Source organism: Ambystoma mexicanum, chromosome 9 (genome assembly GCF_040938575.1).
Source record: "Ambystoma mexicanum isolate Mex_15411 chromosome 9, UKY_AmexF1_1, whole genome shotgun sequence".
Taxonomy (NCBI): Eukaryota; Metazoa; Chordata; class Amphibia; order Caudata; family Ambystomatidae; genus Ambystoma; species Ambystoma mexicanum.
The window spans coordinates 1,502,663,441-1,502,687,052 of NC_090931.1; the positions used below are offsets into that span (position 1 = coordinate 1,502,663,441).

General features: G+C 45.9%; 2 protein-coding genes across 2 annotated transcripts in view; both read left to right on the forward strand.

The window, feature by feature from the left end:
- The window catches only part of LOC138489340 (zinc finger protein 271-like), a 65,072-nt gene extending 44,780 nt beyond the window's left edge, over positions 1-20,292 (forward strand). Inside the window, exon 2 of the mRNA XM_069617055.1 lies at positions 4,839-20,292. Coding sequence (XP_069473156.1) covers positions 4,860-5,993 — 1,134 coding nt within the window. The 5' untranslated portion in view covers positions 4,839-4,859 and the 3' untranslated portion in view covers positions 5,994-20,292. The remainder of the gene's footprint in view (positions 1-4,838) is intronic.
- The window catches only part of LOC138489341 (zinc finger protein 271-like), a 73,865-nt gene that overhangs the window by 44,768 nt on the left and 5,485 nt on the right, over positions 1-23,612 (forward strand). The window lies entirely within an intron of this gene.

Sequence of the window (23,612 nt, forward strand, 5' to 3'; positions counted from 1 at the left end):
CATGAACCGTCATATACCCTCTTCTAAACTCCAAGACCCTGAACCGGAAGAATATGAAGTGGAGAGGCTGGTGGATTCACGTTACAGGCATGGATCTGTACAATACCTGGTTCAGTGGAAGGGGTATTCTGTCGCAGAACGGTCTTGGGAGCCCAGAAGACATATCCACGCTCCACAACTTTTAAGACAGTTCCATCGCCTACATCCGGGAAAACCTGGGGGAGAGTCGATGAAGAGAGGGCATACTGTCACACCGCGGCCGTGGAAACTCTGGTCAAGATGGAGGCGGTATTGAGCCTCTACACCGGTCCGCTCGACGGGCTAGTCGTCTAGGACCGGCAGGTATAAGAGGAGACCACGCCCCCCTGCAACTTGCGTTGCAACTCGCTTTGTTAGTCTCCTGACTTTCGTCTGCTTGCAGTGCCCCGTCCAGCGAATCTATTTACTTTTGCTTCATCTGATTCTTCGCTATCCTTAGCTTCCTGTCCGGATTTTCTCTTCTGCTGTCAGCCTCGCTTGCTTCCTCTTCTCTCGCTCCCCCCGGTTGTACCTGCTTGGAGCCTCAGTCAACCTGTCGCGGTGTGTTCGGTGTCAGTTTCACCTTACTACTCCCGCGTCTATTACTCTTTCTCTCTCTGACGCTCGATTTCACTCTCACGCTCGCTCTCCCTCTCTGTCTATCCCTCTCTCATTCTCTCTCTCTCTCTCTCTTTCTCTTTTTCTCTCTCGCGCTCGCACTCTCTCTTTCTCTCTCGCGCTCGCACACTCTCACTCTCTCGCGCTCGTACCCTCTCTTTCCTTTTTCCTCTCTTACCTTCGTCCAGGAGTCTTTTGTGGCTATCATTACTTCCTTAGCCTCCGGTTGGATTTTCTCCTCGCTTCCCGTGAGCGGCCAAACCCTCATCCGGAAGGATCAAACCTTGAGCTTGCTATTACAGCTGATACAGGACTACGCCAGCCTCTCCAGTCTTCACATCGGATTTACCAAAGGCATCGATTGACACACAGGGTTTTTTCTGCCTTAACAGGCTTTTTCCCTGTTTGAGGAGCGGACTCCCCTGGGTCCACCTGACTGCCCGATCCATAGGCGGGCAAGGTGGCCTCGGGGGGAGACCGTCCCTATCTCTTCGAACGAAAAAAGGGAAGAAGGACTATTCAGTCAAGCGACGAAAGAGAAAGTCTCCAAACGGAAAGAAGAAGGAGACCGAAGTCATCAAACCCTGCTGAAGAACCAGGTGAGGAGTCTCAGGGGGCTGGAACTTTTGCACAGTGTGACAAGAACGAACATTGTTAAATGCGTGTGATGAAAGGAGCGATTAAAGCTAAACTGCAGATTAATGTTTGAACTTGAGAAGGAAAGGTGCAATTCCATTGACAGAGTGGTCCGGCACCATGAATGTGCTCAATCGAAGGTCTCTGTAAGGTATCCCGCCAAGAGAAACAAAACTAGAAGATTGATAAGAACATTGTGTGAAGTGAATCGTAGTGGTCCTGCAACGGTTTAAGCAACACCCATCACACATTTGAAATTTTCGATTTTAGTAAAAAGAGGATCTAAACCCAAACAAGGAAGGTGCATGGTCCAGGCCAAAACAAGGGGGAACAAATATAAACACAGATATATCAAAGGAACCAAGCTTGAACAAGGGAGATCCATGGTGCAAGCCCGAACGATGGAGACCAAATGTGAACATTGTCATAAAAAGGGGGTCCGTGCCCGAAGGAGGGAGACCTTGATGAACATTAGAAGCAAGAACTTGTACATGTGAAAATCCTAATAGGAATGGAACTTTGAGATTTGTTTGTTACGACAGGCCCTCTGCAGTAAGAGACTGTTATTGGAAAAGATGGTTTGGCAGAATACTCAGATGTCTATGCTTGGAACTGTATCCTCGTGGCCGAGAAGCAAGAGTGTGTGAAGCTCGAACTTGTTGCCTTACCTGTGCTGAAGACATGGGTAAGGAAATCACCTGCTCAACCGTCCTGACATATTATTTCTTGAACACTTTTCTTTGTTGCATACGTTATTGTCCCACACCCTTTTATATTTAGAAGTAAGGATTGGCAATAGGTTTATTAGTATAGGCCCTTTTATTTTGACAGAGAGTTGACTAGGACTGCATTATTATTATGTAATGGTCGTAGCTTGCTCCCATCCTTACATGTAGGTTAGACAGCCATTCAACCAACCCATTGAAGATCAATAAACACTCTTGAACTGTGATCACTTGTGTCTGTCTTCGCTGTTTGATACCATGCCTTCCTTACACCGCACAGGAGCCATGGTTATGCTAGGGAACTGTGATGGTTATGGTCAGGGGATATTTGTTGGTGGTGCACTTGTTTCTCCTTATGGGGTGGTTAACTTTATTTTTACTCTCATATACCTTTCCCTCATGCCTTCTCTTCCCACCCCCTGCACTGCTGGTTCCTGGGGACAACTCATGGAGTGTGAAAAAGACATGGGCGCCATAGATATCATAATAAAATATTTGGGTAGCTATCAGTCAAGGGGTATATTCCACCCCGGGGTACCTAATAGCATCATAAACCCGAGCTCCACTTTCATTTTCTATCAGATTTCACTCAGAAACTGTATATCAAATATAGTCCCATAGTTTATAGCTTTAAAGAAATAATGAAATGGGCGTGTGATAAATATTTATTTAAACCTTTCCAAACAGGATTTCGGAAGAACTACAGCACCATGAGCAATATATTGGCAATGGCATGTCTTATGGCAGAGTCCAGATTGACTAATGCCGGTAAAAACCTCTATTGTTGTTATATAGATTTCAGTTGAGCTTTCGATAGTGTCTCACGCCCCTTGTTTTGGGTAAAAATAACTAGATGGGTCATAGGACCCTGACTGCTATACTACATCAAGGGGCGTTATACTAATACATCAGTCTTCATTTGTTTAAACCAGAATGAGGGAATAGAAAGTCTCTGTGATACTAATGCAGGATTGAAACAGGGATGTGGGCTAGCCCCAATTCTATATAACTTATATGCTGTAGATCTTCCTGAAGCCTTATGTACCATCCATGAATGTAAGCAACATCTCCACGGGATGGCTAGCATACGCAGACGATACTGTATTGTTCGACCTAACTCCAGTGGGACTACAGAGATCCATCAACGCTCTGAATCTTTATGTAAAGGAAAACAATATGATGATTAAAATAAACAAGACCAGAAGTATGTTTTTGAGAGGCGTGAAACTTGATGGGAAACCCCTCGAGGTGATTGAGCAATATTGGTATTTACGCCTCTACCTAAAGAAGAACCCTGGCTTGAATTATTATGCTAAGATGTGTATCCCTCGCATATGGAGGGAATGGTGTATAGCCAACAATGGAGGCTCCAATGTAAAGGCATTATTGGAGGTATATAGGGAGAGCATCGTGCCCGGTTTATTGTACGGGTTAGCATCCTTGCTTTCTACCCACATTCAGTGGCTTTAACAAATAGAAGATAAAAGCAACCCCAGTAGAGGAACTTAGACGAGAATATGCAGTCACATCCCTTGACACAAGCTGGGCCGTCCAAAGAGTGATCCTCTGACTGAACATGTTCGCTGGTAAATTGAAGACAGATGATTTAAACAGCATATTGGGTTTGAGAGAAAAGTCTACATATTACAATGCATACCTGGCAGAGCTCAGAGCCTTCACAGTAACATATCTAGAATACTCAGTGGTAACGATGGAAGAAGCCCAAGAATGCCCACATATTGATGTGATATTGGAAAGGAAAGCTGAGATATTGGACAGAATTCAAAACATGGAAAGACTGTCTAAGTTGACTAGATATGCTGAACACTCTAAACCAAGCTTTGTAGTAATCTCTCCCTTTTCATATCTACCAAAGCGTTGCTCTATTGCTGTGAAACGATTCATAATACAATTAAGAATTAATTTATTCCAGACTAATGAGCTTATGGGTATCTGGCGAGGCCTTCCATGCGAAGATTGGATATGTCGATTATGTGGGGACGCAATCGAAACAAGCAGGCACGTCTTAACGGATTGTCCCAAAATGATAACCTTTTATGAAAAAGGATATAGGAACAATTGCAGGAATCTTAGAGTTATTAACTCTGATCTATTTTGGAATACTTTGTTTAGAGGAGACTCAGTGGCTGTATCAGCAGCTGACTTTCATTTATGGGAAGAATTTGAAAAATGTATTGAAGGTGCAGGAAAGGCTGAAAAATGAATGATAATATGCTTGCCTTAATTATGTATTTTTATTGACATTTTAGATAATTAGTAGTATGTGTATGAAAGGCTGAAATAAATAATGATAATTAATGATAATATGCCTGTTTATAATTATGAATTCTTGAATTAATTTTAAATTTGTATTTTTTATGAAATATGTGAACACATATGCAATGTACAAGAATGTTGTATTTATTGTGTGTTTAAGGCTTGTTTATTAGGCAAATGACACAATAAAGTATTTAAAAAAGTGCCTACTCTTTAATAATTCTATTTTTCCCCAATTAGTTTCCTCTTTTAGAAAAATACTGCATTAAACAGTGAAAGCGAAATTCATACCCAAGTCTCATCTATTCATGTATGGAGCAAATACGAATAGATTTTTACTAAATATTGTACATGTAAGTCTGTGTAGAATTCTCTCAACTAGTACATTTTTTCCATGTCTCCCTCCTGATTGGTGAAGGTTCACAAGTGTGGCTTCTCACAGGATCACACAGTGAGTTTGTTAGCCTCGAGTATAATGAGGATTAACAGCTCTGCACTCAATCTAATGTTTTTTAGGCTGTATGATGACAAAAGAATAAAGTGTTCCTCTGCTTCTTTCAACAGAGAATAAGCAGCCATCAAAGGATGAATGCTGGGGAGAAGTCCTACGTGTGCACGGAATGTGATATGCACTTTCATTGGGCATCACACCTGAGAATACATCAGAGAACCCACACAGGGGAAAGGCTGTTCAAGTGCTCTGAGTGTGAGAAAAGCTTCACTCAGAGCTCCCACCTGGGGACACATCAGAAGATCCATACTGGGGAGCGACCACACCAGTGCTCAGAGTGTGAGAAAAACTTTGCTTGTAGCTCGGAACTGGTCAAGCATCAGAGGATCCATACTGGGGAGCGACCATACCAGTGCTCAGAGTGTGAGAAAAGCTTCACTCAGAGCTCACACCTACAGACACATCAGAATATCCATACTGGGGAGCGCCCATACCAGTGTACAGAGTGTGAGAAACGCTTCATTAACAGCTCAGAACTGCTGCAGCATCAGAGGATCCATACTGGAGAGAGACCATACCAGTGCTCAGAGTGTGAGAAAAGCTATACTCAGATATCACATCTGCAGAATCATCAGAAGATCCATACTGGGGAGAGACCCTACCAGTGTACAGAGTGTGAGAAAAGCTTCACTCAGAGCTCATACCTGCAGAAGCATCAAAAGATCCATACTGGGGAGCGGCCATACCAATGCTCAGAGTGTGTGAAAGGCTTCACTCGGAGCTCGGATCTTGTCAAGCATCAGAGGATCCATACTGGGGAGCGGCCATACCGGTGTATAGAGTGTGATAGAAGTTTCACTCAGAGCTCACGTCTACACCTGCATCAGAGGATCCACACTGGGGAGAGACCATACCAGTGTACAGAGTGTGAAAAAAGCTTCATTGAGAGATCAAATCTGTACCTGCATCAGAGGGTCCATACTGGGGAGAGACCATACCAGTGTACAGAGTGTGATAAAAGCTTCACTGGGAGATCAAATCTGCACCTGCATCACAAGATCCATACTGGAGAGCGGCCATATCAGTGTACAAAGTGTGAGAAAACCTACACTCAGCGATCACATCTGCAGAATCATCAGAGGATCCATACTGGGAGGTGGCCATATCAGTGTACAGAGTGTGAGAAAAGCTTTACTCATAAGTCAGGCCTGTACACACACCAAATAATCCATACAGGGGAGAGCCCTATAAATGCACAGAGTATATGAAAAGCTTCAGTGACCATAAAAGGATCCATACTGGATGGAAACCCTATGTGTGCACAGAATGCAATAAAAGCTTCTGTGAACAATCAACTCTGAGGCGCCATCAAAGGATCCATACAGGGCAGAAGCCCTATGGTTGTACATAATGTGGAAAACACTTTACTCATGCATCATGCCTGATGACACATACGACATCCCAGCCTGGAGTGAAACCCTACTAGTGTACAGAGTGTGAGAAGAGCTTCAATCAGAGAACATTGCTTTATGGGCGTCAGAGGTGCCATACTGGTGACCGACCACACCGGTGTACAGAGTGTGAGAAGAGCTTCAGTCAGAGAACATTGCTTTACGAGCATCAGAGGTGCCATACTGGAGAGCGACCACACCAGTGTACAGAGTGTGAGAAGATCTTCAACCAAAGAACACGTCTTTACAGGCATCAGAGGTGCCATACTAGAGACTGACCATACTAGTGTACAGAGCGGGAGAAGCTACATTCATATAGTTAAAAGCCATGTGAATGTTGGACAAGGACTTCCATGACAATGGTGCATTATTTATTGTAAAGAAAATCAAGAGATATTTTGCAAAGAGAAACATGCATATTCCTAACAGTTCCACAAGTGCTCTATCTAAAGGCTAGAGGTAATATAGGGGCCAAAAGGTGTAGTTCCCTTTTCACCATTGTTCCATTTCCTGATCATTTCCTGATGATAATCTGATCTTTTGTGAATCTTGGAAGTCCTGCATGTGTTCACAATCAGGAGCCCTGCTGCACTCTCCTGCGGTCCAAGCACTCAGCACCAGGGTGAATGTTGCATGTTATAAATATGTTAAATAGAAACAATTCATGGTTTAGGCACCCACAGCGTACATCGAATTATAACCTGCATGTCACATGCACCATTCCCAGTATGATAGCTGAGCAGGTTGGCTAACTGCTGCAGACATTAAGGGGCTGGATATAAGTTTCTTTTCACTTTCATCCTGACAACTACCCTAGCTATATTAGGTTGAGCTTAGGAAACCCCACCTTTTAGAGGTAGGGCGAGATAGGTTTCTTCCTTTAATTAATGAAAGTGTATACCTAAACATGATATCACCTTGTAAGCCTCCTTACTCCATCATGCCACACAACCCAGAACCAATACCCTTCAACATCACATGAATCAGTGTTTGACATTCCCTTCCCTGCTTGCCAGTTTTTTTTACTACTGTTGAATTAACACAAGAGAGGGGCCTTATGCAGGAGCTGAATCTGGTGTCTTGAAACACAGCTGGCCTGCGCCAACATCTGGACAACCTTGATTGGGTTGATTTTATTAGATCTTTAGACTTAATATGTTTCCAGGAAGCATGGACCTGTAGCCCTCTATATGTGGAGGGTTATATGTGGGTTAGTGTAAAGTTGAATGTATTGATACATTGTCAGGCTTACCCAGATCTTGCCTGGTAGCCCAAAAGAAGAACCGTCTGGGAACACAAGAATTCTAGTCGCTGACAAATTTTTCCCACAAATGTACCCCTCTACTTGATGTGTAAATACAAGTAGAAAGATCAATTAGTTGGAAGATGGAACACAGGTACCCCCGACACGATGGCTGTAGGAGGAGAGAAAAGCAATTCTTAGTACAAGTTGTACACCGGTTAATACTGAGAATAGTTGGTTCAGACTAAGCCACCCTTGAGTAGGTGTTAGAAGGGTCCCAAAAGGCAGAGTGCGGGGTTGTTGGCAATAAGTGTTCCTGAATCTCTCCTAACGTATTGGTCTGCAATATGATGGGAAGGTATAACGAATATGAAGGACCCAAAGATAGAACAATAAAACAATACCCAAATATAGTAACCCGATCTTACCAACAGATTAAGAGTTTGAATTCCGGGCTGTGCTTTGGAGTCCTTTGCAGGAGGGCTGTCCCAACTGCACGAGGACGCCTATCAAGGTCTTCAGTTGTTCAAGAGTTCAGCAATCCTACACCGACGGCACGAGGATGCATGTGAAAACAGTCCGTAAAGCAATCCAGATACAAAAAGAGCGTGCGGGAGGTTGCCAGAGTCAGAATCGGAATGCGCAATCAGTCCGTAAAACAAGCCGGGTCAAATATGATTTTAAGCAGCAAAACAGGAACTAATTCTTGGGCCTGAAACCATCCGTTCGGCGGTCCGGTTTCAAAGGTACAATGCACATAAGCAAGGAAACAGTACCGTAGACGTGATAGCAGGAATCTAAGAACCAAACAATCGAGTCATGAAATGTGACTGTAGCAACTTCATTCAGAAGCACCGAGATAAGACTGAGTCAGACTTTTACGTGCACTGCGTCCTGGGAAATGCATCACATGATGTGGAGCCAAACGCTTCCTCTCTACGTTGCAGCGTATGAGGCAGGGCTTCCATCATTTCCATGGGAGCTGCCAACGCGACAGAAACAATGTTCTTTGTCTTTGCCAGAAAGGCAACTGTTTTCTCCTCATCCTTTGGGGGCAGGCAGCACGGGATGAATGGACTGTCTGCTCTTGTGCTCTTTGGGGAATGCTACCATGCTGATTCCTGACATACATATTTTCCAAATATACATGGTCTATTTATTGAAATCCATGAGGGGATACGTTTTGCTATTCAATGTCTATAACAGTAACATACCCTGTGACTTATTTGGTAGCCAATTGGGTTGGTGATAAATTAAACAAAATGTGTTAATTGTGGGAGATCTTAGCCTTCTGTATGAACCCGTACATGAAGTAGTCGTTCTATTGAGGAGCACATGATTTGAGGCTCTTCTCCCTTAACTCCACCGAAGCTAAGGAAATCCGATTACCAACTGCCCAGCTTGTTCATTATTTGGGTATGAAGGTGTATACCACCTGAGCCTACTTATCATAACGCTAGGACCATTAGCGATATTGATTATATACTAATTGGTATAAGAACCTGGAAGCCTGCAAAATCATTAGAAGTTGTGCAAAGAGGTGAAAGTGTTCCCTACCCGCTGACTATAGCCCAAGCCACAGACTTGGCAAATGTATATTGTTCGAGATGGCCCACGTGTTACGTCCATAAATAAATAATAGGCATTTGAGTTGGGGAGACTGTGACCTCAAGAATATTATTCTGTTGATTTATCATAAATTGATAAATATGGTATTCATAGGAAAGGGTCATCTAGTCTTGCTCCCTTTTTTACCAAAAATCATGTGTCCTAATCCAAACGAAGAGGGAGTATTGATTTGACAAGAATTGCATGAAGCAAATAAATTAACCTAAACCAATCAGAGGCCCTCATCTAAGGCCATGTCTGGGCCTGGCTGGGCATGTGGCCCCATTCCTTTTAACTACTTGCAAGACATGAACTATGCTGGGCACTACATCCTATCTCCCTTGGGCTGTGGCATCCCTCCTGCCATCACGTACTGACTATTGCTCAATGGCCTGCCCTATCTCTCCTTGACTCCTACCCTCTGCCTTCCAGACATTGCCCATTGCCCTATCTCTGTTGACTCATGTATCCTTACACAGAAGATCTACCTCTTAATTGTATTCCTTCCTCCTGTGTCATAATATTCATTTTAGTTGTGCTTTCTCCATGCATTGACTTAACTGTTGGTTTAATAATTTAACTTAGGTGTGCTTTCTCCATGCACTGGTTGTGACCGTTTAAAAATGTAACTTGGGTGTGCTTTCTCCATGTATTGAAAGTAACTGTGTGTTTAAAAATCGACTTTAGGTGTGCTTTCTCCATTAACTGATTGTGACTGTTTGTTTGTAAATTTAACTTAGGTGTGCTTTCTCCATGCAATTAATGTAACTGTTTGTTTAAAAAATCAATTTTACGTGTACTCCCATCCTGCATTTGTTTTGTCCTGCCAGTTAAATTCCTACTTACACCCTTGTCTCTTTTTTGTCTCTGTCCTGTTCTCCCTGTTACCCCCCCCTTCCCTTTTTAGCTCCCAGTGTTTATTCCCTTTCCTATTGGGTTTCCTTGTTCGTGTGCGCCCCCTGTCATCTCCCATCCGTGTGCCTGAGCTGCTCAGCCGGGTTAAGTGTAGCACACCCTGTGTCCCCTCATGGCACTCTCTATCTCTTCTATCTTCTCCAACTGTTTCTCTATCTCCTACCCTTCACTGCTCACCAAGTCTGGCAGGAAGAAACTTAAGAAGGACACACTTGGCTCCAGCCCTGGCCTTCCTATCGCTGACACCTACGTCAGTGCTTCAGCCAGAGAGCTCTCACCGACATCCTCCTCGTTGTTCCTTACCCCGACCTTTGGACGTTTCATATGGTTGCTCTGCTCTCTCCCTGCTCTTCCACGCATATCAATGGTGGCACCCGCTGAGAGGTCCTTCTTGCCTCCTCCTCGACCTCCAGGGCCATCATTAATGTCTATTGAAATGGTACCTCCCTCGCCTTATCAACTTTTCACCTTCCTCTTCACTGATTGCCTTGCCAACTGCACCCTGGTCCTTCCTGGCTCCCTTTTCTGTGGGGCACACCTTTGTCTCCTTGCTGCCTCCTGGTCACACTGCCTGTCTTACTACTGCTCCTTTGGTGTATTCTACTATCCTGGCTCCCTTGCCCACACACTCAGCACTGACCTTGTCAGCCTCGCCCATGCTGGTGCCTTTGCCATGCACTGCCAATGCATCTAGGGCTCTCTTGTTCTCGGCGGCCCCTACTCCACTGGCTCCCTTGCCATCTACTACTGTCTCAGCTCCCTTGCCTGCCCTCCCTTCGGCCCCTCTGCCGTCTCTGGCATCTATCCCTTTTGTACAAACGCTGCTTACGGTTGGGACTTCTGTCCCCTGCACCCCCCGTAAGTCCTTCAAAAATTGAAATCTGCTCCACGTTGCCACACGTAACTCTTGCTACGCAGTCAAGCACTCCTCTGACATCTGCCACCTCCTTGAACACCCGGACATTGATGTTCTTGCGCTCACTGAGACCTGGGTTAAGGACAGCTCTGTCACGAGTTTTGACACACTTCTCTCTGAAGGCTATGAGATCCTCTCTGAGCCCATGCTCAACAGGCCAGGAGGGGGAGTTGCCCTGATTTCTCCAGAATGGATCCCTGTTTCTACCATTCCCATTCCGGCATATTCCTCTTTCGAATGCCTGGTCTGAAGGCTCTCTCTCCCACCTCTCACTCTGGCCACCTTCTATCGGCCGCCGGGCCACTCCACCTTTTTCCTCTCGGAATGGGCTAACCTGGCATCCTCTCTCCTGTCCTCCACCTCTCAAATCCTCCTGCTTGGGAATGTCAACATCCATGTTGACTCTCTTGACTCTTCAGGAGCTTTCCGCAACCTATGTGACTAACTCTCTCTCTCCATTCTACCCTCTGGTCCGACACACACTGCTGGCCACACCCTCGATGCTCTCATCTCCACAGACATCCCTCTATCTATCTATCCTTCTCATTACTCCACTTTCATGGACTGATCACTCTCTTCTCTCCTCTCACTTAAAGCTCTCTTCTCCTTTAGCACTGGCACACCCTGCACTGCCTCCCACCTACAATGTCTTCCGACCCATGAAAAAAGTGTCAGTGGTTGCCTTTGCCTCCACCTAGTCCTCTCCTCCTACTCTTGCGGCTGACTCCCACCCTGACCTAGCACTCTCTAACTTTCACCTTTCCATCTCCAATACTCTTGACATCCTTGCCCCTATTATCATGAGGGTCTGACTGAAGCCTCCCAAAATGCAACTCTTGGTACGACTCTGATCTAGCTGACCTTAAACATAAGTGCCGGGCAGCGGAGCGGAAATGGGGATCTTCAGGTGCACCCTCTGATAAACTGGCCTGCCGCCTTCTGCAAAGGTAATATAGACTCTCCATCCGGCGCAAGAAAAGAGTCCATATTCAAGCGCGCACCTTGGCAGCTACCAACAATACGGCCAAACTTTTGAAAGTCTGTAAGGAGCTGGCCAAACCCATTGCAGCCTCTTCCTCTATTGCACCCACCCAGGCCCTTTGCAGGGCCCTGGCTTCACACTTTACCACCAAAACACAGAACATCATGTCCTCTCTCTCGACTCGTGCACCATAATCTCCTGGGCCCCCTTCGGCTGACACCGCCACTCCCCCCTTCTCTCCTCCCTCTCTCCTGTCACACCTGAGGAGGTTTCTAGACAAGTCTGGTATATGAAAGCCTCCTACAAACAGGTGGACCCTTGCCCCTCCAAAACCATCAAGGATAACATTAACTCTCTAGCTCCAGCCTTGGCAGACCCCTGCAACCTCTCCTTCGCCACTGGAGTCTTCCCCACTTCTCTCCAACCCTCTCTTGTGCGCCCACTGCTTAAAAAACCCTCTGCAAAGCATTCTATTCCAGCTCACTATCGCCCAATCTCCATCACTCCTTTCCTTGGCAAACTCCTGGTGAAGTTGGCTATCTCTCAGCTAACCCTCCCCACTGAATCTGTTGGTTGTCTCCTTGACCATCAGTCTGGAGGCACAGACTCTGCTCTTCTGAACATCTGTGAAGACCTGCTCTCAAATCTTGTCTCGAACTCTCCTTCTGTCCACATTCTTCTTAACCTCTCCTCTGCTCTTGATACAGTAAACCACAGCATCCTTATCTTCCGCCTCCATGATAACCGGGGCATCACAGATCAGGCCCTGGCGTAGCTTGCGTTCTTTTTCTATGACCATCATTCCCAGGTGGAACTTTGGTCCTTCCACTCCGCTATTACTCTCTCTACTTGTGGTGTCTCCCAGAGATCTAATCTATCCCCTGGTTTTTCAATGTCTACATGGCCCCTTTGGCCCACAAAATCTCTGCCTTTACCTCCAACTTTCAGTGCTATGCAGATGACACACCACTCTCTTTCAGGCTACCCTCGGCCTCTTCCTCCTCCTCGCTCATTCCTGACTGTCTGTCCGCAATTCAGTCCTGATGTGCTGCTAACAACCTTTGCCTTAATGCCAACACGACAGAGATCGTCCTCATTGGGACCCCTGCTCCCACTTTCCTACTCTCACTCTGGCCGGCCTCCTTTGCTCCTGCGATCCCACCCACCATTGAGGAAAACAATCTGGGGGTCATCTTCAACTCTACTCTCTCCTCTTCTCACATCTTGGACATGTCCATAAAATCCCACTACGAGAGCCTTTGGTCTCTCCAGACTTGACTTCTGCTAAAGCCTCTTTCTCTATCTTCCTACATCTACTTTCCAACCTCATCAGCTTATCCAGAACAGAACCACAAGACTTATCCTTGGCATCAAGCCCAGGGACTGCATCTCTCTGGCACTGAAATCTCTCCACTGGCTCCCATAGCTGCAAGGATCAAGTTCAAGACCCTCTGCATAGACCACATGGCTTTCTGGGACCGGGGCCCTCACTATCTACAATGCTCCCTTCCCAAATAATCTCCTTCTAGAGCCCTCCACTCAGCTTCCTTCAACTCTCTGCGGGTGAGCCATTTCTCCAAACAGAGATTTGTGGGTAGATCCCTATCCTCTGCAGGTGCCTCCTTCTGGAACAGCCTACCTACCTCTCTCTGTCTTGAGCCGGGCTTCCTCAAGTTCCGGGAAACTCCTCAAGACCTACCGCTTCTCTTCCTCTATCTCTCTCCCTCTTCGCTTGTTTCCCTCTCTCCTTCTCTTCCCCAACCTGCTCAGTTAGCCGAATGGTCGCCTGGTACACCTCCAGAACCTCCCAGGTCCCACACTCACCCGTCAGTCCTGCATTTGCCTTCGGCCTCTGCCTGGCACTACTGCAATATGCTTCATGAGAAGGGCAACCACTCTGCACTCAACCCTGGCCCCTTCTGGACGTGTGCCCCTCCTCCTCCCTCACAATTCCTGCTCTGTGCACTTACAGAACCTTGAATGTTCTAGTCCTAGCAAGTCTGGTCTGTCCAGTCCTCCCTCTGTACACCCGTCCCCCCCTAGCTGGTCGTGCTTGAAATACTCATGCACAGACGCATGGATGATCAACCACCAAGCAATCTGAAATGTCACCAGGCCAGGACTGTAGTTTATTGATTTGTATGCCCCCTACCCCCTTTCTCCTCTCACCCTTTGTCAAGCACTTCACTAGTATATATGCCTCTGGCCTAGTATGCTAGTTACTGTTGTTAGATCATTCAGAATCTTCAAGGCCTAAGAATGACGACCGTATTCCCTTGTTCCGCTTTGAAGCACTTCAGTGGTGTATACGTGCTTTACAAATAAACAATTACAATTACTACTAGTTGTAGCACTTGAACACTTCACTCTTGTTAGGGTTGTTGGACAACAGTGTATTCTAGCCTCCACCATGTTTAATGTGTTCTTAAATGGCGTGCTGGGTAATATACCCTCTCACATACACACATCTGACGTTCCCAGCAAAGGGTGAAAAGATTCCACTGCAAATGTTTGAGGATGATGGTGTCCTCATTTCCTGCACCCCAAGTGGCCTAATTAAACTTAAAGAGCATTTTGTCAACTAATACAATTAATGAAGATGAGACCAAATTGCGAGTTGTGGGGAAAACTCTAGATCTCGTTCCCATATGCAACTATGTATAGGAGAAACTAGAATCAAGGATGTCCCTTTCTTTGATTACCTTGGAATCAGGTTTGGGTGAAACATGAATTATCAAAACCATACTGATAAAGCCAACCTGATCCTAAGAAAAAGGAGCAGTGTAATTGTGACCTATTCCAAATCTTTGGTAACAATATTCTCCTCTCAGCTTTGATAATATACCAAATGCAGATGCTACCAGCGGCGATGCTCGGTGCAGAATTGTGTGGCACTGCAACATCTCTAGATTGAGCCTACTTGAAAACTGTTTTATAAAAAAGTTGCTCACAGTCGTCCCACAGCACACCAAATATCCCGTTATATCTAGAACCTGGGCTACCATCTATTGACTTTAATATCAAATTCAAACCAGTACTCTACTGGGTATGCATTTGGCCCGGCAATACACTTTTGATTAAATATAGGGAAGCCCTGATAGATCTGTTCAGGCATCAACATGCAAGTTCCCTCCCTCTGTTGCTCGTACCTCTCCTGTCGCTACGACTTCTGGTTTGGAGTATGAGTTGCAGGCATTTGTGACTCCCGCTTCTTATACTGGTGACTGTAGAATCTGGTGGACTAGAAGGGGTACTCACCTGCAGCTTGCACGTAGGATCTTGCCCTGCCTTTGGTCTGACACTTTCAACGTCTGCATCTGGGCAAACCGGGGCTGACTCCTCTAAGGAGGGGCATACTGTAATATCCCAGTTCCACCATCATTCATTCCTGCCTCACTGGAAGAGGGTTGGTTCATTACTTCCTGGTTCCCCCAACATGGCTGCTGAAGTGCCATGTAACAGTCTAGTTGTTCAGAAGGAGGAGTACTGTTGTGTGGATTCTGCAGCCCCAGCGTCAGTCCACAGTGGGTGAAGTGCTCAAGTACAGAAGAGACCGAAGAAGAGGCACGTTGCTATGTCGCAACATAATGCTTGTGAGTTTGTTTTCTTTCTCTGCTATCCTGTGCGGAACTCAACTATCCCTGCTCTACTACTGTCATGTTGATGCTCACTATATACCTCTTGTTTGTAGAATCGTGTGTGGTCTATTCTCTTGCTTCTAACCCGCCTTCACTCCTGGTCCCTCGAGATTTCAATTCCTGTTGAAGCCCGCTCACTCAGCCGGTCGCTAGCCTGCTGCCCTTCTCAGCTAGACACAGGGAAATACTTATCGCAGAAAGCTTTCCAGAGGAGCTCATTAAAACGCAATCAAAGAAGACCAGACTACAGGGTTTTTTCGCCCTTGGGGTTTCCCTGCTGTGTCGACAAACCTCCTCCCTTGCAGGGGTCGGCAGATCCAGGCGGGGGATTCTTACATACATTGCAGTTTTGCTGCATCTGAATAGGTTTATCCATTGTGTATAAGGGTCAGTGTTCTGTTGGTGTCATTGAGTTAACGCCTGCCTAGCTCTAATATTCATAGAGCAGAAGGTATGTCTCCTTGATGATTTGCTTTCTCAGTTGGGAGGAGAATCATTTCTGAATTATCTGTCCTCCTACTCCCCCTTCCTCATCTGGGAACGCACACGTTAGTGGCCAGCTGTCTCGACCTTGTGCAGAAGTCATCTAGCGATTCCGCCAGATGTTATTTTGCCGGGCGTAGCTGGAATCGGTCACAATCTATGCTCACCATAGGGGAGAAGTAGTTTATCAGGGCAGCTCCAGAGTCCACATAAGACCCATTCCTTGTGGAAGAGTCTTGAATTGTTTGTGCAGCTCACTCCAAGTGTAACAGAGATATGTTTCTTCCTGTGGTGTTTTCTGTCTCTCCTGCAGTAGCAACATCTCCAACCTCTTGCCCATAGGGTCCCTCAGGAGCCTAATGTGGTCAGGAGCCCGATAAATCACATGCTGGCACCAGAAATAGTGGTAGTACCATTGTCTGGCCACATGGATCAGCCGGCAGTCTTGGGAAAGTGGCTCTCACCTGGTGGAGGAAGATATGTTGCTTTCTTCCTCTGCACATGCCTCATCCCTCCCGGCCATGGACACTGTCGCCTTACGTGGTAGGTATGTGCCGTATGAGCTCTGCATGCTTGCGAAGATGCAAACCCTTGGAGCAGGGTTCCCGTTACTCTTCCAGGCTAGAATACGCCGCCATTCACGGTCTGGACCACCTCTTATTGTCTGATCTGCCTCGTTGCCCTTTCCTCACTGTCCGAAATTTGAGAGTGATGCAGGAACGAAGCAGCTGCAACATATGTGGAGCAGATTGACGGCCGCAGAAGCATGATGACATGTCCCCCTGAAGACCTCTGAAGCTCCTAGCGTACGAGTCATAGCAGCATTGAATCATGCATCAAAGAGGCAGCACCCAGCAACTCTCTCTCTTGGGCCTTCAGGGCACGATCTGTCCAGGCGCTTCCTAGCCGTGAACGAGGAAGTGTGCCAAGTCTTCAATACTTTGTTGTGCAGTCCGCAGTGTGGAAGGCAGATCCCAGCAGGACCCCATCACCAGATATTAAGATGCGCCATTATGGCAGGCTGCATTTACCTTGAGCAGTACAGGGAGGCTGTACTGAAGAACCAGGCACACTAGAGGTAGTTTGAGAACAGACCAATCCTACCAGAAATGTAGATCCAATATCATCATATGGCTGAAATCTATTAACCAACACTAATAACCCCTTCCCCCACCTGCTCTATTCCCTATGTATTGCCCTCAGTAACTGCCATATATTACTCTGCTTGTAAATATGTATATTGTTTATATACACCTTGTAAGTATCATCTGTATGTAAACTGTATTCATTTTTGTGTAACTAAGCTTCGCATTTACTTGTAAACTGCTGCGCCCTGTTAACCCCGGGTATGATGCGCATTATAAATAATAAACAAACAAACAAACTCTTGCCCTGCCTGTGCTTAAGCACGATTATTAACTCTCAAACCTCGTGACCGCGGTATATTGCAGCACGTGTTGGTTCGATGTTATAAAACCCTGCACACTGCTTTCTGTGACATCTTTTGGGCCAAACCCGTAAACGTTCTGGTAAGGGAGGGTGGGGTCAAAACAACTGCACTCTTTTTAATTAAGTTTAGCATTATGCATTGCTCTGTGTGCAGCCCCCCCTTCTCTCGTTTCTGCCAATGTCTCCGACGTGTGGGGCCCCGGCATGAGGGCCAGAAACTGACGTCTGAGCTTGGAAAGGCATCAGTCTTTCATAGTTGAGTGCATCACCATGGAGTGGCATTAAGTTGTGATGAGTGAACCAAGCAACACATATCTATGTGCAATGATCTGTGAGTGACTCAAGCTTTTTATCTATAGTGTACACTGTGAATTATCCCTTCAAATATTGGCAGATAAGGCTCAGTGAGAGAAAACTATTTGCTGAGAATCACACATTTTCATAGCTCTCAACCCGATTTTGTTTTTGGCGGGTGAGTCAGCCCTTTACAAGGCGGGTGACACCCGCGAAAAGCGTGTGAGTTGAGAGCTATGCATTTTAAGTGGTGGAGCCTGGATTTGCACCCAGTCTGCAATACAGGCCCTTGACCATGCTCGCAGCTCCAGCTGGTACACCTCTTAGTTTTGGCTTCCATGAGTACACATAAGTTACAAAGACCTGAAAAAAATCAGAATAATGCACAGATAGCATGGGAGAGGCATAATTATATCTCTATGGATCTATCCATGGCAGTTCACTGCATGAAATGGACCACATGTTGGGGCGCCCTGTGAGACAAGGAAACGCCCCTTTCATTGTGTTCACTGTAATGGAGCTGCATGATGGTCTATCAGCCAGAGTGCATTATGGCCGCATAGGAGCTTAACGCAGAGCTCAGTCACTGTTACCGAGATTAGTGTCTCCTTTTCCGGTGATTAATGTCTCCTATTCAGAGCAACGTCAGTGCAACGCTGGGATCCTGCTCAGGACCCATTGTCTCCTGGACTCTTCCTCTCTTACCGGGCGGGTGTTGTCCTGAATTCTGCAAGAGTTCACTGGAGAAGAATCCATCCAGGATCACTGTAGGGGTATCCACCCAAGATCACTAGAATCCATCCAGATCACTGGAGGGAAGGGGCTGGGCAAGAGCCATGTCAGGTGAGTTGCCTTCCCTGTTGTTTTCATGTGGTCGGGAATCATTGCTGCCAACTGGACCCATGTGACTCGGCTCACCTTCAGTCTCTTGTCCTTTAGCCAACAGTGCTTTGGCTTCTGGGAATTGTAGTCAAGGCACATGCAAGAGGTGGAGACAGACAATTGAGGCTCAGACAAGCAGAAGCACGTGTGACCCATATTCCTTTTATTTTATTATCACTATGTTTTCATTTTCCAATATGCAAATTATTATTTTAGCACCATACATATGATGGTTACGTGTGCACTTAATACCATACATAGGTTAATATGCACTTATTTCATTTCGTTCACACGAGGTAAAGAGCGCTTAGCTCGTTCTTAGTTACGTGGATAGCCAACTTAATACGTTGTATCCAAAAGGAATCCTGTTTACATTGGAGACGTTCGTCCACTCGTTCGCATTTAATTTGGGACTGTTTAGCCTTCTTTCACTGATATTTGTTCGTATGAGTCAGAGAACTCATATCTCTTAATAACTGTTCTGTCATATCACTGGAAGACTTTCCCCTAAGGACATTAATGTTTAACCCAGCTTACAGGTTACCCGGCAACAAGAACACCTAAAATGGGGCAGCTCGTATTCTGCTTAACCTTTAAAACCTTAGCTTTTATGCTAAAATGTGTTCACACACTAACTCCAGATATGGGATACCGCTGCTGCGCACCTTGCTTAAGTATGGGATATTTCGACGTCTCTTCCTTCATTCCCTTTTGCAATTCAACACACAAATATGCCTTGAGAGGCACGGCTTAATTAAAAGAACCCTCGACTAGGGTTACTAGGCAACCAGCCTTAGTGGTCACATGACCACAGCTTTTTAATTTCTTTGCTGAACCGCCATTGGTTAGTAGTAACAACACCCACATTCCTTCTCAGCCGCGACCAGCGAGCCAGAAGTGGCTCAGATACATACGCATTCAAGCGGTTAGTTGGTAAGCTGACGAATCTCTCCTACACGGAGAAGCTTTCACATCGCAGATTGATCTAGATACGTTCTTACGGAGACATGACGTTCTTGTCCCGCTTTTTCCCTTTTTTCTCTTTGCTATTAATAGATCACAACATTTTTTAATACAAACGCACGAGATGCCTTGACAAAATACATTTCTTCGCGCACTCAAGAGAACACTCATGACTGGAGGGTAAGCGCTTATTAACTAAGTATCTTTACCTTGACCACGCAATGGTACTAACTTATTTTTAATGATACGACTTTTTGGCTAATTAAGAGTTATTTATCTTTATGTATCATTTTCCTTTGGGCTAAAAATAGTCATTGTTTACTTTCTCAGATTTACACGTATGATTGGAACACTTCAAGCAAACTTTTAGCTAACGCTTTATATACGACGTACTATCACATGTAGCATTTACCAGGTACCTCTCTCATGTACTGCCTTCTCGCTCTGTGATGTGGTCTTTTGACAATGTAGCAGTTTTTGTAATGTTTTGTGATGACACAATGGACTACATTTGAAAATACCTTTAGAATGAGAACATGCTTGCTCAAACCTATGGTTTCTCCTCCTTTTTTGTCCCCTCCTCTTCCCCTAACCCTGTTTCTTTTCTTATCTTTTCCTTGCTGTCTTTTGGTGCATTTACATTTATGACTGATACTCTTATGTTGTCCAAACTGTTGACAATCATCTCTAATGTTTGGGTTAAATGTATTATTTATACTCTCTGACTCTTGATTATAGTAACATATTTCTACGCCCTGAGGACGGCCCAGAGAGGGCTGAAACACGTGTTGGCGTGGCGTTTCTTTTGATTTGATTAAAAATGATGTAACTATCAGCACCTTACTGTTGTCAGCTACCTTTACTTTCAAAGGGAACCTTGTGGTTACATTAGCTGAGCCTTATGTAGAAGTACTAAGACTGTTTTGGAAGCGCAGATAGTGGAGCACCCCACCTATTCTACTATAGTTTATCTGGTAAGGGTACCGAGGAATCCCCCTTCCATGCCCCATTACTGCAGCAAACCCTGTGAACAATACCAACCCTAACCACACTATTAGTCAGAGGTTATGCGCAACTACCCATTTGTGGCTAAAACTCTTGGACTTCCTCCTCTATATTTCCCTTAGTCTTTGACTATGTTGCCATTTATTGGTAACTTTTTAACAGTGCACAATGTACCTTCCAGTACCATGCGCTGGGGTCCCTTTTTGTTATATCACCCTTGAAGGATTTTTTGGTGATTGTTGGAGTGTGCTTGGGACAAACTGTTGGCAGCAGTTACTTTTCATAATATTTGACTTCTTTTTACTGAGTAAACCGCGTTTCTCGAGTTTGGCTCAAGACTGTGGCCAGGTCCAAAAATGGCTGAGCCACAAAGTCGTTTGTTCTGTCCCATGGCCATTTTCTTCCTTGCCTTCACGCAAGTCGAGTAACCTGGGTTTTCCTTATTTGGGCATGCAGCCTCCCGCGGAAACCGATCTCTTTTGCGGGCTTCTGCCTGTCACGTGTGTGTGCCCAGGAAGAGGTTTGGGACTCTCTAGTCCCAATCCACACTACTGGTGCCAGGATGTCTGGAGTGCCTGAAGGACTGAGACCACTGTGGACTGTCATTGGTCCACGTCTAGGTTGACTGCAAGAGAGCAGACCTTCTACTGGAAGTCCTCGATTTTGGCACAAAGCTAATCTTGGATAAGAGAAGGGGCTCTGCAGCCATTCCAGGTCGATCACCTGAATTCTCACCAAACTACAGAATGAGCCAAGTCTCCTGTACAAAGAAACAGACTTGTGAAACTGCTGAAGATGCTTTAGAAGGTTTTAGCACCCTTCACCCACTGCTGTCCCATCATATCCCCACTTTCTTCATCAAACCAGAAGGCCTCTGAGGCGCTTCGCCCCTTTGGGGTAGAGGGAACAACTACTCTCAGTGCCCCCTGCTTACCCACCGAACGAACCGCTTAGGAAGTGTTACTGGGCCATCCAGTGAACTGTCCAGCTCTACCACAGGATAACCAGCAGCTCCGCCGCCGTCTCAAGTGCAGACCCGATACTTGGGATATTTCTTGAATGTAGTCCCGTGCATTCTACTGCCAAATTTTGCAGGCCTTGCGCCTCTGGTCCCGAATCAGGAGAGTGCATAACGAGACCTGCTCATGTGATTCCTGCATCACTACTGGTTAGTGACAGTCGCTGTAGATATCTTGCTGTTTTTCTCTCCTATGCCCTGAATCTCGCTGCACCAGAATTTTCTACCTAGCTCCTTCGGAAGCTGAGAAAAGGCAACTGTCCCATCACAAAACTTCAGGACGTGTCATGGCCACAGGCCCCAGAACACAAAAACCACACCATCTAGTGATGGGGGCAATGGGTCACTTGACTCACTTATGTCGGTAAGATAGCTCAGTGGGTTGAGCGCTCGCTGCTGTGATCTGAGCGTGATCTGCAGGTTGCAGGTTCGAATCCCGGCAAGGCCAACTCAGCCTTTCATCCTTCTGAGGTCGATAAATGAGTACCAATTTCGGTTGGGTGATATTGTATGTAAATAGATGCTTTGTAAAGCGCTTTGGATTAAGGCGCTATATAAATAACACATCATTATCATTATGTCCCTTTGGGACACATAAACACAGGAGTCCTGGCTGGACTCAGTCCTGGCGCCTTTGGCGCCAGGCTCATATAGAGATAGGAGCAGGAACACTTTATTTCAGTGCAGGAGCGCTTTTATTGTACAAGAACATTCCAGGAGCTGAAAGCCTTTATTCCAGAGAAAATCCTCATGTGCTGACTCATCGGGTGTGGCTCCCTAGGCCTGGTCTTCATGTGCTGACTCATCGGGTGTGGCAGGTTGTGGCAGGCAGGCTGAACCTGGTGGGCGTGGCTTCAGAAGCTCAGCTATATAAGCTGCTCCATCCTTAAGGTTGGTTCTTCGCGTTACTGTGCACTTGCTTGCAACATTGCTCTCACCGCCGCTTGGACCCGTTTACTTACCTTTAAAACCAGGCGTTCACCTGCATACTCACCTCCAGCAAACCGGTACTTCATCGCGTCATCTGCAGACTCATCTCCTGACATCCAGTGATCATGATCCCGACGCCGCAGCACCGCACTCCGCATCCACAAACTCGGACCCTGTGAAGAAGAAGAAAGACAAGGTTAGAAAATCCGTCCTAGGGCCGCACCACATTTGAACCCCTCGCGCCCCCTAGTTAACAATTTACCAGCTACTCTACGGCTGCAGCTTCGTTCCTCATTCCCTCCGGCTGCCGCCTCGAGCTCCGCAGCTTCAGTTTCGGCAACATCACCTGCAAGGGAAGAAAGCAAAAGATTAAACATCACCTTTGATCTCCTCAGTCCCAGATGCTATTGGGAATGATCTGGCTGGAGACCCACAATCCCAGGATTGACTGAGATAAATGAGTTCTGACCTTTCCCAGAGACTGTCCAACACCTGTTATAGCTAGGGATTCTCATTAAAAGGTCTTACCAACCCAGGTTCATTGAAGAAAGAAACCATACTCGGCCTTACCAGTTCACTACCACCTGAATACCTGTATTACCAAGATGTCTTTCAAAAAGAGCAAGCAAACACCCTACCTCCACACAGACCGTATGACTTCCAAATTGATCTGGTACCTGGAGCTCATGTTCCCTGCAGCTGGATTTACACCCTTACAGAACAGGAAAACCAGCATCTAAAAACCTACCTCAATCAGTATCTGGCAAATGGCTTATTTCGTCCGTCCAAGTCCCCTGCATCCCCGCCCCTCTTTTTTGTGCCTAAAAAGGAGGGAGACCTGAGAACTTGCATTGACCACAGAGCACTTAACCAGATCACGGTAAAAAACTGGTACCTGTTACCGCTTACCCCCGAGCTCTTGGATCAAGTCAAAAACGCTCAGATATATACAAAACTAGACTTATAAGGGGCCTACCATCTAGTAAGAGTCAAAAAAGGAGACGAGTGGAAGAAGGACTATCGCACAAAATATGGCCTTTATGAATATCAGGTTATGCCCTTTGGACTATGTAATGCCCCGGCGGTGTTCCAATTTTTCATGAATGACGT